Genomic DNA, 14,626 nt, shown 5'->3' on the forward strand with positions numbered 1-14,626 from the left:
CCTCACACCCAACCTCTTTGCTCGCCCCGAAGGTACAGTGTGGGCCACCTAGCAGAGGTTCACTTAACAAGGTCAGCAGCTGGGCTGCTAGTATTGCAGTTAAGAGTAAACCCCTCCCAGGCACCTGGACACAGGGTCCACTCCTGTCTCCTCTGCCCACAGGATAACTATAGTGTGCTTCTCAGTCTACTACGTGGTTGCTTCTGGAGTCTTCTGACTGGTGTTACACTGGGTTCTAAACACATAAACAGTTCACTCAGGCCATTACATTTAATTCCCCAAATTGGTGTTGGACAGCAAGGTGGCCGAAAGGATTTATTTGCCTTCCATCTGGATAGCTGGTGGATACAGTCTTTGGCCACTAGAGGGCGACCAGACGTTGATAAGGCAAAGTGCTGAGGTGGAAGCTGACCAATCCCTTCACAAGTCACCCAAGAGCAAGGCTGGCCAGGTGGGAAAGGAGGCTCTGTTAGGCTTCCTTGCAGGATCCTTTGACAAAACATACAGCACAGAGGGGGTTTAACCATAGAAACACGTCTTTGAGGTGTTGCTCTGCCCAGGGACGGACCACGTACAAAACCATATTCTCCAAGCCTCCGGTTCGGGGAGTTGGATTTCTATGCTGCTTCCGGATCTGCAAGGCATCCTGAAGAACCGGAATATCTGAAAATCTGTCCCCCAAGACCTCAAAGCCTCAGCCACCACTGCTGGGTTATTAAAGAAACAAAAGCAAAAGCTGCCCTAAACACATGCAGTGTGATCAATGCCTCCTGTTGCCCCAGAGGTTTTACAATCACTTGAAGGAAATGTGTGAAAAGTGCCTAAGTTAAGCTGTTTTGGAAAAAAAAACCCAAAAAACAAAAAAAAACAACTGTATTGCTAGTATCATCTGAGAGCAAGAGAGAAACAGCCAAGCGGTCACAACATTCGGATTAAAGCTGCTCGGTGGGGACGATGACAAGGCTAATGTGAGATTCGAGACCGCCACCTAGCCAAGCTGGGGTCGAACTTCTCACCATCCCCGTAAGAAACTATGGCTTAGATCTGTCCTGGGGAGCTGGCCTCATACAAGGGAACTGGGCCAGGACCAGGTGGGTTTGAATCCACTGCTGGTTGGGGGCCTTGCAGACATCTCTCATCCGGGACTCGAGCTGGGCGCAGCCAGAGGATGAGATTGGTTTCACAGGTGAGTGACAAGATTTCCGAGGCTCCCGGGTGGGAACCTGAGCCTATCAGGGTCCAAAGGGACCTTGGTGCTCATTCTGTCCAATGCTCTCCTTTGTTAGTTGAGGGAACAGAGGCCCCAGCTCACACAGCAAGTGAGAAGAAACATCAGGCTTCTCACTGAGATGGCTTATAGTTGGGTGACTTTCTCTGTAAACCCATTTCTGACAGCTGGGCTGTTTTAGCTTTTCATACATACGTAAAAAGAGGTACTAAGATCAAAACTCACTGTTCCCTTTCTCTAGGGCCTCGAACAAAAGGGCCAGCAAAGGACCATAGGATCGGCTCTGCCACTATTTAGGAAGGGAAGCTCGATCCCCCCCTCTGACCGGCCCCCCCTCCCGACCCCAGCCCAATCCCTAGGAGAGTCCCTCACACAGCCGGAGACCCACATTTGCCAGTGTAGAAACATGGAGCCAGGCTGAAGTGTTGTGGTTTTCTCCAAGTGCTTTTATTGGTTCAGTGCGAAGGCAGCCTCTGTCTACTTCCTGACATCCTGCGGCCGGCTCCCGGGGGTCCTCCCCGCACCCAGCCAAGGGCATTTCTGTAGGTTTCCCAGCCCCTGAGCTCTCCCTCCATTTACCCTGTACCTCCGGACTCAGCGCACAGCCCTGGAGCCCACCTCTGTGGGCAAATACCCCCCGGGACCTGGCGGCCAGCTTAAACATATTGCACCAACTTCTGCCCCGGTGGGAAGGGGCGAGGGGTTCCCTCTTCTTTGGCCAACAAAACCATGAGGTTCACGGTATTTGCTACTGTACATCCCATTTCTCCCCTTAGTCCTATCTCAGGGTAACTGCCATCTCTCAGATGGTAAGAAAAAGCCTGTGGTTTTGACGTCAGGGAGTCAGATCAACCCGCCATCCGGGGCTGGTTCTGCTTTGCAGCTGGGACGGCCCGTCTCTCAAGCTGCAGGCTCAACTGTGATTTCAGCGCAGCCCAAGGCCTGGGGTGAGGTTCTCCCCTGTCCCTGCAGAAGGACCACGTGTCAACTTTCTCCCTGCCGCCGCCTCCCACCACTAGCCCGGTGGCCTCGGCGGGCATGCTGCATACGCCTAGAAGAAACCGCTCTCAAAAACTTCCACCAGCACAGGCTCTATGCAATGCCAGCCTTCTTAGTGCGTCTCTCCCTACACCAGGACCTGGGTACTGAGTGTCTGCAGCTCAGAGCTCTCCTCTCTTCCTCTTCCTGCCCCCCAGCCCTGCCCCCACCCCCCCAGCGCGGTCAGCACGCCACACTGCAAGGCCCCGCTGCAGATGCGGACACCTGCTCAGTGGCTCTTTTTGACTCAAAGCCGTTTCCTGGCTTGGGAGCAAGGTCTGATGCGCTAAGCAGGGGCGGGTGGGGGCCTTCTCTGCACTCCATCCACTCATATTCTTTACCTCTTTGATGCATTTTCCTTCGGTAACCAGAACCCCCAAGACTGAGGATTCTGATTCAGCCTGGTACCGACTGAGGAAGGAGATGAAGAATTCCACTTAGCGGTTGGACCGGACATTTCTGGAAACACCAGCACGGCACACAGACGGACAGCACAACCTGCCCGGCACGGGCGGCTGTCAACAGAGTCTACCGTAAGCTTTCATGGCATCACACAGAAACATCATCCAGAGCAAACACTAGGACACAGCTACAATGAGATGGTTGCCAGCGGCAGCCGCTCCCTCTGGGTTACTCCTCAAGTGTGGTGGGCGAGGGACCAAGGTGGCCTAGGTTTCGCGGAGAGACCTTGGAGTCTCCTCGGTTAGTGGTACACAGCACCGAATGAGTCTTCCGGATAGAGGTTGACTGCAGGCTCGGTCAGTGTTCCAACTTGTAGCCTGTTAGGGATGTGATGGCAAGCAGAAACTGCTTGGTGCTCTTTGCCAGCATCCTCTCCCCCACACAGCCGGCCCTGACCTTAGGCACGGGACCTCCCAGTGCCACTCTCGCATCTCTGCTCTGCTCAACGGGCGGTATCTAAGGAACTTCGAGTGTCCTGCAGCCATCTGAAGTGATGGGCAGCCTCAGCTGACCCAGAAGAGGGGAGGGAGAGACTGGTCTTCTACTAAAAATCTGCCTTTCTTTACCCTCCCGTACCACCTGCCCAGGGGAGAATCTCTGAGCCAGGGCAAACCAACGAAGAAGCAAGTAGGAGGGGCTTAGAGAACCTCTGGTCCAACTCCTTCTGGAGCAGAGGAGAGGGGGAGGGATTCTGTAACTTCGCAAGGTCACAGAGTTCTTGGTGGAGCCAAAACTCAACCCAGCTCTCCAGACTCTGAATCTCGAGTTCCTTCCTACTGGTTTCCACAGGATGAACCCTCAGTATACTCCTTGGTGCAAATCAGGACTTAGGGGAGGCAGCAGACAGATTTAAATTCTATTCTCTTGCATTCCATAACCATTTATTGTGTGCCTACTGTGTGCTAGGCAGTGAATAGCTCTAAAAGGAATTTACAATGTTCAGGTCCGTGCTGTGGAAAAGTCCCTTTTTTGGGTTCATCCTCATAAACCCCACCACCCTCAAACATTTCATGTCCGCTATTCTGCTTGCTCCCCTCCGAACCCAAGTGGGGGTTGTGTGTCACAGTATTGGGAGTCCTGTGCCAATGAATGGCTTTAGGGGAATTTTCTCTCATAGATCAGAACATGATAGACAGGGACGGACCAGCATGAAACCCAGCCACCATTTGGTTCTATTTTGATGGAAACTTTTCAAAGATCAGACCAGGATGTCAGATGGTTTAGTTAAACTCTGATCCATTAGTAATGGCTGCCCAGAGCACTGTGCTGAGAATTCTAAAAGAACTCCCAAGCTCAAAGAACATGAGTGCTGTGGTCGATTAGTTATGTCTGCCACTGGCCAAGGATGTGCCAATAGTGGTACATGTGCCATGTAATTGCCATCTTGAGCTAGTTACCACCTTTGCAGAAGCTAAGAGCTGGCAGGGACCTTAGGGTCCCTACTTCTTGCCTACTTCTTGCCTACTTCCGCCCCTCAGTCCATTTCGCGGAAAAGGAAGTTGGGGCCCAGGGAGGTGGAAGGAAGTGATTTGATACACAGGAGCTCAAATTCCCTATTCCTTCTAAAGCCCGTTTCCTCCAGCCTTCTCCATGGGCTTGGAGTATGCTCACCTCCCGGGACAAGCCCACTGGATACCTACTCAGGTATCTGATCATCTTAAAAATAATAATAATGATCAAATACCAATTCTCAAATTTCTAAGCCTGGCAGGAGCAACAGATTAAATTAGCTTGTTGAGTTTACTGAGTTAATTTCAAACGTTTATTTTTAAAGCAAGCAGGACTTTTTCTCTTTTTTTTCTTCTTAGTACAAACATTTCCCAAGGAACCCTGACATATGAACAAGATGAAGTTGGAGGTAACGAGCTCATACCCTGCCTGGCCAGGCTTTCCCTCATGAATGGCCTCCAAGGCACCTGCAGAACATCCAAGCTGGACATGGTTTTGACATCACTCAAGAACATAAAATTTAAAGTAAAGCCCAATTAGAATGTTGTCTAAGTTGGAAAGGACCTTGGAGATTGTCTTCTCCACCCCCCGGCCCTCACACGCCCCTCCTGCTTCCCCTGCCTCATGCCGCCCAGACAACTGTACAGGTGAGAAGGGGAAGACAAGCTGGTGGAAGTAGGATGGGCTGGTGGCTGGCCCCAGGAGGACGACTGCTCCCAGATCACCTGCCTGTGCCACTCCAGGTATGTCACTGAGGCTCTGATGGCATGTCCACAGGTATAGGCAAACCACAGAACCCTCTGGATCAAGACGCATGCCCGAGCCTAAACGTTCCTCATGCTGGCGAGCCAGCTTTTGACTTAACCCTCCGAGTAAGCCCAGAGGCCTCTTGCCTGTGGCCCAACGTAGCTGGTCTCACCTCCACCGGTCCCTGGAACTGTGCATCTTTTACCCCAGCTACTGCAAGGGCATGGGACCAGGAATCAGGAGGCCTGGGCTGGGTCACTGCTCCGCCCCATCACTGGCCATGGGACCTCGGGCAAGTCACATCCCCTCTTGGGGCACTGCCCGCCTCGCCTGGAAAAACAAGATTCAGGCGGCTCGCCCCACCTTCCTTACAGGGTCTGCCAGGATCCGAGCACTCCAGGCCAGGCCCAAGCTCCAAGCACCGGCTGGCACCAGATGAGGGTTCCGACTGGAACTGGACCCACGTGTGCTCAGTGAGAGACAGGGCAGAGCTTGGCAGGCGAGTCCCAGAAGCCTTTCTCCACTGCTCCGACTTGTGGCTGCAGGCCGCCCTCCCCTGGGGACCAACCCGCCAGCCACCCAGCACCTCTAGGGCGCCCTGGCCGAGGGAGCACAGCAGCTCAGTGGCAAACACCTCACGACAGTGCATAGTTAAAAAATCAAGGAAGCGATACAATAATCCCAGGCACAGTACGTCTGAGCCATAAATACGTTATTTGAAGGATATACTTTTTTTGTCTTCAATTAAAAACGAGTGTATAATCCTGATTCTATTCACGAGTAACAATTTCATCATCACATACTACGGACAAGAAATGTTATGGTGCACACGGCTGCACGTCTACGAGGGAAGCCGGTCAGGGAGCGAGGGGACGGGGGCTGGCCCAGCACCGGGAGGCGCACCTGGGGCCGCCCGCCGGAAGCGAGGACGCTACAGTGGCCGTGGGGCATCAACACCATGGAAACTCACAGACAGAAGCAGCTTTGTTCAATGTAAACATTGATTTTTTTTTTTTTTAAAAGGACAGCAGTTTCAAGTCTCTCTCTCTCTCTCTCTCTCTCTCTCTCTCACGTGTGTTCTCTCACGCGCTCGCGCTCTCGCCTTCTCGTATACTTAATTTCTTTGAAAACGTAAACATATTGGAAGGGCCTTGTCTGAGGTATTGAGGTATTCCTCGAAGGTTAAGGCTGTTATCAATGCAGGCTCTGCTGGGCCTCCTTCAGTAAGCTGTCAAAATCCATGGCTTCGTACTTGTTTTTCACTGACGCAGGGAGGGCCTCTTCTGAATTGGAATCTGGGCAGGGGGTGGAGGAGTCAAGGAGAGGGGAAGGCGGTGAGCAACTCAGAAAGGCCGGACGATCAGGAAACCTGCCACCAGGGTCAGCCCCGTGGAGCGCGTGTGGCCCAGGGCCTCAGAGAGCACTAGACAGCAAGCATTACCTCTGTCCCGTCGTCAACGGCTCGGGGCTGCCCTGTTTCCAGAACGTGGTGGCCCCAACTAGCGTGCCCCACAGCTCCTTTCTAGCTCCGATATCCTATAAAGCTGTTTCTCCCCAAGAGCTTCTTGCCCACTAGTAAACCACTGCCAAAGTCACCTAAGGTGGCCAACAAAGCTAGGATGCCCCGTGGACGTGCAGCCCAGGCGAAACACGGCCTGGCCAGGAACCCTCCTGCGTTTCCTCACCCTCAGACCTGTGCTACGGGGGCAGGTCAGACTCTCCTCCATAGATCACTCTCTCCTAAATCGTACGTCTTTGTCCTTCTCCACTAACTCGTCCCCCAGTGGTGAGGGCATGCTGACAGTATTATTTCGCTGTGGCCCATTAACAGACAAGGCTGCCTGCTGCCTGTTGGGGCCACAATGGAATGCCCCTGAAAAGCAGCAGGGCAGCCACTGGCCCCGGGAGGTGAAAGAGACAGTTAATCGTGGTTCTGCCAACTGGCTATGAACACAAGACTGGACCTTCCAAGAGGCCACGGGGGCCCTGAATCTCTCTCTTGGTACCAGTCTTGAGACTAGACAAGACGGACCAGAGACCAGAAGAAAAACAAGATGGCAGCCTCCAGGCTGCGAAGTTTGACCAACAGGCACATTAAAGCTTTAGGGTGGGAGCTGGGTCCAGAGGGGGCTTTAGGTTTCACTGGAGTGTGGCAGGGCCTTGTGCACTTACCATAGTCAGTGTGTCTGGGCCAGCAGAAGTGCTGGAGCCCTCCATAGCTCAGCTGGAAGGAGGGCTCGTTGCGTTTCCGCAGGGCAGCGCCATTCCTCAGAGACAGGGCAGCGTGCTCCGAACACTGGTAGGTGATGAAGCCATATTTCTCGCCTCTGTGGTGAGAGGTCAGGGGGAGCACGTTACTGAGCCAGCTTGGTCGACACTCTCAGAGCACCCATGACGAGATAATGAGCAAGAGCCACACTGATTCAGTAACCATGTCTCATGGCCCCCCAAATACAGATGATGGCCATCGCTAGGCCGGCCTCTACTGTGTAATAATAGTAAGAGCCGGTGACTCACAGAATGTCTGCCACGCACCTCAACCTTGCTCCCCCTCAGGGATGAGGAAACCGGCTCTGTGGAGTTCAGAATTTGCCCCAAAGGCAAGTGGTAGGGCAGGGTATTCAAACTCGGGCCTCCCAGCAGAAAGCTTATTGGCCACACCTCTACCCCCAGTCTAGCCCTCCAGCCTCCTTCGAAGCCAGCCTCTGCCACCACGTCCTTGGCTGCTAATGTGGCCTCCCCCTTCCCTAATACAGCTGGTATTCTGTACACATCTCGTCCTTTGTGGTAGGCAACTCCGTGTCTGCCTGCTCAGCATCCACTCCCCTTCCTCTGACAACGGTGCTGTGTGTTCGCAGCGACCCGTCCAAGGATGCACCTGCTGCCCAAAACAGAAAGCCAAAGAATCTGTCCCAGCTCTTGCTCTTGGCTGGAACTGTGAGGGAGACCCCTCCTTTCCCTGGTAGGAGGTAGATAAGCTTAGAGCTGGAGGCAGCCACTTTGCCACCGGAGGGCAGCCTGCACGAGAAGGACGTGAGGCGAGGGGGTCCTAAGGTCAGTTCTTCCCTCAGCTCTTCAGCAATACAAACAGCAAGAAAAAGAATCCTGGCTGCTAGTCCCTCTGCTATGTAGAATCCTCAGGGCAGAGAGACGGTGGAGTCCCCCTACCGCTGAGGACGGGCTTACCAACACCAGGCGCCTAATAAACACTCGGGTGAATTCCATTTCCTGACTCCTCTCTGAACCAGGCCACAGTTGGACCCCTTCTGCCTCTTGAAACGCCCGGGACTGCTCACTTTGTTTTTGCATGCTCTTTCCATTTGATGCCCTGAATACTGCACAGAACTTAAACAATTTACTTGTGTAATGACTTTTTTTTTTAATTGTGGTAAAAAACACAAAACATAAAATGTACCATCTTTAGAACAAGTGTACAGTTCAGTATATTCACGCTACTGGGAACGGATCTCCACTCTCTCTGCTGCTTGCTGTTTCCAGGAATTGGACTACTCCAGATACCTCATGTAATGGAATCATACAATCTTTGTCCTTCGGAGACTGCTGATTTCATAGAGCATAATGAGGTTATGATTATCAAGGTCCATCCATGCTTGAGGCATGTGACAGGATTTCCTCCCTTTCTAAAGCTAAGTAATATTCCACTGTATGCAGAGACTACATTTTGTTTATCTGTTCATGAGTCAACGGACACTTGGGTTGTTTCTACTTCTTGGTTATTGTGAATAAAGCTCCTATACACATGGGTGTGCAAATATCTCTTTGAGATCTTGCTTTTGATTCTTTGAAGTATATACCCAGCAGTGGGATTGCTGGATCATACGGTAATTCTCTATTTCATTTTTTGAAGCGCCTCCATACCAGTTTCCATGGTGGCTGCCCCAGTCTGCATTCCCACCAACGTGCACGAGGGTTCTGATTTCTCCACACTTGGGATGTTCTGTAGCCACCTTAATGGATATGAAGTGTATAATGATTCCTATATAGAAACTATTTTCTCACGGAAGCTTTTAAAAAATGATCATTAAATTAGAATTTAAAAACCTTAATAACCTAGTTGGCAAATACAATGGGAGATACTTTAGAATTATCTCGAAATGGACAGTTTTTACATCTAAGTTGTGCATTTACACACAACCCGTTCTTCTTGCAGATCCCCTGACAGATGAACACTGCTTCCCCAGGTGAGGGAGGAAAAACCAAGATGCCCAGCAGAATAAAAGGTCTGAAACTGGCTGGTCCAGTGGAATGGAGGGATGTGAGTGGTGGGGGTCTTGCAGGGCAGCGACGTTCCAGTACAAGTGTGCGGTCAGGCCCCGGGGGGTTGTTTGCTGTCCCGTACCAGCCCCAGGGAAGAAAACCTGAAGCGGACACGTGGGCTGCAGATTCAGCTCTGCTACTAACTAGCTGCTCACTTAACTTGTCTGAGCTCTCCCGAAAGGGAGAGCGCTAGAATGAGCGCATAGGTCACAGGAATGTCCAAAGGCTGAAGAGAACGCACAGGAATTGCCTGGCACTTAGTGAACCACCAGCTTACTGCTGGGCCGCACGACTGTTACTGGACCTTCTCTGGGGGCCTGGCTCTCCAGGTCCAGGCTGTGGGTTTCATCAGATTTGTTCTGCACATCTTCTCGGGCATCTTCTGTGTGGCCAGCCCCGGACTGGGACCTCTGCCCCTCCCCGCTCCCCTCTTCTGCAACAGCTTGACCTGACTCACCTCCTGCTTCTCGTCAGCACCTGGCACTCCACAATCTCACCAAACACTTCAAAGCGCCGCTTCAGCTCTCGGGAGCTCATGTCACTGGAGAGATTTCGAACATACACCACACGGCCTTCGCCCTGCTCAAGAAGGGACACACAGAAAGACCCAGTCACTGCCTGGCTTCCTGGGACTCCCTCGATGGTGGGCTTCTGTGGAGTCCTCGTCCTCAGCCCATGACACCTGGCTGAGTGGGTGACACCAGCTGGGGCTGGAGTCAGAGAGGACGGTGTCGACCCCTATCCCAGAAGACCTGCCTTGTTGCCGGAGGGGCCGCCGAATGTCGGATGGGGAATGGCTCCCAAAGGAAGCAACTGCTCGCTTGAAGGAAAGGAGCGGAGGAGGGACAGAGACAAGAGAAGGGTTCATCATCATTAACGTAACTGCCTACTTAACAGTTGTGTTCTGAGCCTGGGACTTCTTCTGGTCGTGGGGGAGGCTGTGGTAGAAAGGAGAGTTGCCAAGATGGTAATGGGCAAGGATGGGGAGCCAGGTCGTTGTGGGGGTCACGGTGGGCTGGGAGGAGGGCAATGGGATGCAGGCCACGGGGCTTGGAGCCACCATCATCCCCAGCTGTGCCAGGCCAGCGTGGAGACACTGTGACTTAAGAGGTCACATCAGGCGAGCTGGGTCCCTCGAACAGCCCAGCAGAGGGAGGGGTGGAAGCCCAGGCTGGAATGTCCCCTCCTCTCCTCTACAATCTGTGACTGGATCCAGTTCAAGGCCCTGCTGGTGGAAGAGCTGCTTTGACCAGCTGGGTCAACTCCAGCTGCATTCCTGGAAACCTGTGCTCCGGTGGGTCAAATGGACAGGTTCTGGTTTGGACAGGCTTTCTCTGGGAACAGGTTCAGGCCAGTGATTCTGGAGCCGTTCCATTCTCATCTCACAGAGGACAGGGAGGGAAGGTCGGCCCAGGGGCCACGGCACGCCTCCGCTGCCAATCGCAGGGGAACGGGGTTCTGCTCAGTGAAGGAACGCCCTCCCCCAGGCTCCTGGCGGCTCCTTCAACTGATAAGGTTCTTTGCTGCCTCGGCCCCACGGTCCTCCTGAAACTGCCTGGTGGCTCCTCTCATCCATCAGCATCTAGCTCCTTGCCGATGTCCTTCCCAGACCACCCTATGAATATATCCTCCCCAAGAGTCAACACAATGACTGTTTATTTCGGAGACTTTAGCCTGCCATGATTACTGCCACCGCGCCCCTCCCCATCTCTGATTACAGTGCTTATTCCTTGTTTATGAGTCTGCTGCCCTTCTCCCCCTTCTGCCCCAGCCACAGGAATGGGGGGAGGGGGGGAACCTGGTCCGTCTCGCTCATGCCAAGCACGTCACAACCACTGAATGGTCACACATGCATTCCAGGAAGACGCTCCAGGCACAGCCCGTGCTGGTAAGGACCTGCTTGCAGACACCTGTGCACCTCTGGGGTATGCACACCTCATGTACCCACCCCCCGTCTCTGCCCCGGAGCACCCGTCATGGGGGAAAGCAATCAAGCGCAAGTCTGTCTTTCTGCGCTCCGTCTTACTTTCCCTTCCCTTCCTTCCTGTGACGTGGAAGGGCTGGTTCCAGCTCTCCTCTGCAGCTTCCTGGCACAGCCTGGGCCCGGAGACTAACTCTGGGGGAGGATGAGGGAGGTCAGCGGGAAGCAAGGAGCAGGCTCTCCTGATCCTTTAGCCCTGATCAAGCTGGGGGACCCTTAGGAATGACAAGACCCAACTCCCTTATGTACAGATGAGTAAACTGAGGCTCAGGGAAGCTGGGAGACCTGCCCAAGGTCACACAGAAGGTGGCAGCAGGGCTGCTCTGTGGCCTGGTTGGCCCAGCTCTGCTCCCCGCTGCCCCCCCGCCCCCCCGACACACAGCCTGCCCTCTTGGTCCTGTCGAGCCTCCGATGCTCAGCCCTAAAATCACCACCGGCTCCGTGCCTCACAGCCAGTCCCTAGGCCGCACTTTGCACGATGCCACCTCTGGTGCCCTTTGGGGACCCTGGTGCTTTCTGAAGTCAGAGAAATGGAATTATCTTCTGCAGGCCACAGCCAGCCTCAAAGGGCTTCGGGTCTAGGAAGTCCTGGCACGTCCTGATGCCCCTGCTCTTCCCCACTCGCTCCGGGCTCCGGGGCCCCAGATCACTTACAATGGCCTTTTCCCGCCGCTTCCTGGCGTGCCGGACGCTTGGCGTTCCGTCTGAACACGGCCCTCTGCTCTCACATCTGTCAGTGAACAAGCAAAGCAGAGGCACTCACTCTCAGGAGGGACCACGGCAGGGTGGGCGGGTGCAGCTGCCCCAGGAAGCAAGGGATGCTTCTTTCGAACTCGCTCACAAGGGCGCCTGCAGAAGCCCAGCTTCGCCCCCAGCAGCGACAGCCCGGGGCTGCGTGCGGGTCTGCACCATCAGACACATGGCTCTGGCCACAGCTTCTGGGACTGGATTGCTGGGAACCACCGTGTCGCTAATCAGCGCCTTTTTATGCCATGAGGGCCCTTTCGCTTCATTACTGCATTTGATCTGATGCGGGAAAAGCAACCTATGAGGTCTTACGTTTCCCCATTTTCCAAAGGAAAACCCCAAGGCTCAGGTTCAATATGGGATCTGCCTAAAGCTAGAACGCAGGGGAGCCAGAGCTAGAAGGAGGGCTGCTCATCCTAGACCCACTGCCCTCTAGCGCTTGGTGCCCAACCAAGAGGCGAGCCCGGCCGTCACAGCCCCCACGGCCAGTCGGGCTATCAGGCCCTTCAGCCCCGGTGCGCAGTCCCAGGACACTCCTGGGCGCCACATGCCCGCGTCCTCTCGCCTGTCCTCCTCCAGGGAGCCAGCTGCTGGAGTGGAAGGAGCGTGGCATGAGCAGAGGGCGGGGAGTCCTGGCTCTGCACGTTCCATCTGCGTCCTTGGGAAACTCAGCACACAGGATAAGCACATCGGCTCTCCGGTCAGACGGCCTGCATTCGAATCCTGGCCCTACCACCTCCCTGCTGGGTGACCTTGGGCTAGTTACTTACATCCCCTTAGCTCCAGTTCTTCGACTGTAAGACAGGGAGAACTGACTGTACAGCCTCCTTGGCCATTTGTGAGGCGCACATTAGAAAATGCTGAGCTCAAGACCTGCTCAATAATTGCTTGCTTGCTTTTCTGTTGCACCTCTTAAGAGCCTCAGCTCCCTCATCTATAAAATGGGAATAAGAAGCAGACGTGCCCTCCAAGTGCATCTGTGAAGCTAAATAGGGTCACAGAAGGGGATATGACTTGAAAACTTTAAAGTGCTATAAATGCGCTCTGGGTGGCTCAGTCAGCTAAGCGTCCTACTCTTGATTTTGGCTCAGGTCATGATCTCAGAGTCATGAGATCGAACCCTGAGTAGGGCTCCACACCGGGCATGGAGCCTGCTTGGGAATCTCTCTCTCCAATAAAAACAAGTAAATAAATAAATTAGTTAATTAATTAATTAAAGTGCTGTGAATAACAGTATCATCATCCATTTGCAACAGATTGGCAGTTTCCCACCTGAAGATCAGCTGAGAGTGACGGGAAGGTACTATGGGGTTTGTGTTCTTTTAAACCAGCTCAAAGCACTTGTGGACCAATGTTTGGTATTGCCAGCACGGGTGAAAAAAATGTGGGTTTGGAGAAGACGGATGACTGGTTTACCAGATTTACCAGGAGCCAAGTTCTGTCAGCTGAGCAAGTATCGAATTAACCAATTAATTTTCTCTAGAGAGCAGAAAAAGCCAGCCCTGAACTTGGCCCAAAAGCGAGAAGAGGAAAAGGAGAATCCATGGGAGTTTCTAGAGAAGCTCCCAACTCTCTGCAGGCAAGTGCATGAATGCAGGCCTTCCCCCCAACAGCCCTGAACTGGTCAGGAGGGAAAGGAGGCCAAGAAGCTCCAGTTCCAGCCTTGGGGGACATGTTTCAGAAAAGAAAAGAGCCTTAGTAGCTTCTAAGCTACAAAATGTTGCAGAGGAAACTGCCTAATGCGGATGCCAGGAGAGACTGGAGCCGGAAACAGGGCTCAGAGAGGTCCAACCAATCATCCTGGCTTATCACATAGAAGGGTATTTAAAGAAATCGAGAAGGAACTCGTTTTGAGTAACAGCGCAGGGCTTCTTAACCTTAGTGTCTGGAGAGTCTACAAACCCCCTAAAATCGAATGCCCAGTTAGAGGTCTATGTACATTTTAAGGGGAAGAGGAGTGTTTGCTTTAATCAGATTTTCAATCAGATAAGAGCTACTGGTGTAGATATATAAAGCCGAGCTTTTCTAAGAAAAGATATTTTTCTATTACCTGAATTCTGGGTCTCAGAGTCTGGCACTCGGGACATCATCATCACCTGGAACTAGTTAGAAATGCAGATTCTCCACCACCACCCCCAGACGCACAAAATCAGACGCTGGGCGGGTGGGGTCCAGTCGTCACGGTAACGAGCGCCAGGTGGCCGCGGCCCGGCTTTAGGCCCAAGAGCACCATCTAGTGGTCACTCACATGCATCTCAGGCAGAGGGTTTGGGAGCTGCACTGACCCTCCTCAGGCCTCCCTCAGGTGAAGAATCAGGTCCTGCTGTGATCAGGGAGAGAAGCAACCTGTCTCCACCAACATATGCCAAACCTTCATTCTTTCTGCCCAGCTCCCCGCGCACTTTTGGACCGGCTCCTTCTTTCAGACCAGTTCAGTGAGCCAAGATGGTATGAGCACACAGGCTCATGATGCACCATCCATCCCTGTGGGAAGGTCAGCAGCAACCAGAGGGACGGCTGGCTGCTAGAAGTCCTGCACAGCTCAGCAGCACCAAGAAATGGGAATAAACCTTATCACTGCTTTAAATCCAGGTTGGTTTTTTTTTAGAACGCAGATCAGAATTCTGCTCATCTTCCTTTCACGTGTAGTTGTCACATAGATACTAAACTGCGTCCGATTTACAAATATAAAAGCA

General features: G+C 53.1%; 1 protein-coding gene across 4 annotated transcripts in view; it reads right to left on the reverse strand.

The window, feature by feature from the left end:
* The window catches only part of PPARGC1B (PPARG coactivator 1 beta), a 106,596-nt gene continuing 91,970 nt past the window's right edge, over positions 1-14,626 (reverse strand). For 2 of the 4 annotated variants that reach the window (XM_025867259.2, XM_073890876.1), the window contains 4 exons: positions 11,838-11,913; positions 9,660-9,784; positions 7,097-7,251; positions 1-6,219 (listed from right to left, as the gene is read on the reverse strand). In XM_025867259.2, coding sequence (XP_025723044.1) covers positions 6,119-6,219; positions 7,097-7,251; positions 9,660-9,784; positions 11,838-11,913 — 457 coding nt within the window. In that variant the 3' untranslated portion in view covers positions 1-6,118. Of the gene's footprint in view, positions 6,220-7,096; positions 7,252-9,659; positions 9,785-11,837; positions 11,914-14,626 lie in introns of those variants that run through there. The other 2 variants (XM_025867260.2, XR_012377568.1) reach the window with 2 other exon arrangements.

The sequence above is a fragment of the Callorhinus ursinus genome, unplaced genomic scaffold (genome assembly GCF_003265705.2).
Source record: "Callorhinus ursinus isolate GAN/ISIS: 27379988/994484 unplaced genomic scaffold, GSC_fseal_2.0 scaffold3, whole genome shotgun sequence".
NCBI lineage: Eukaryota > Metazoa > Chordata > Mammalia > Carnivora > Otariidae > Callorhinus > Callorhinus ursinus.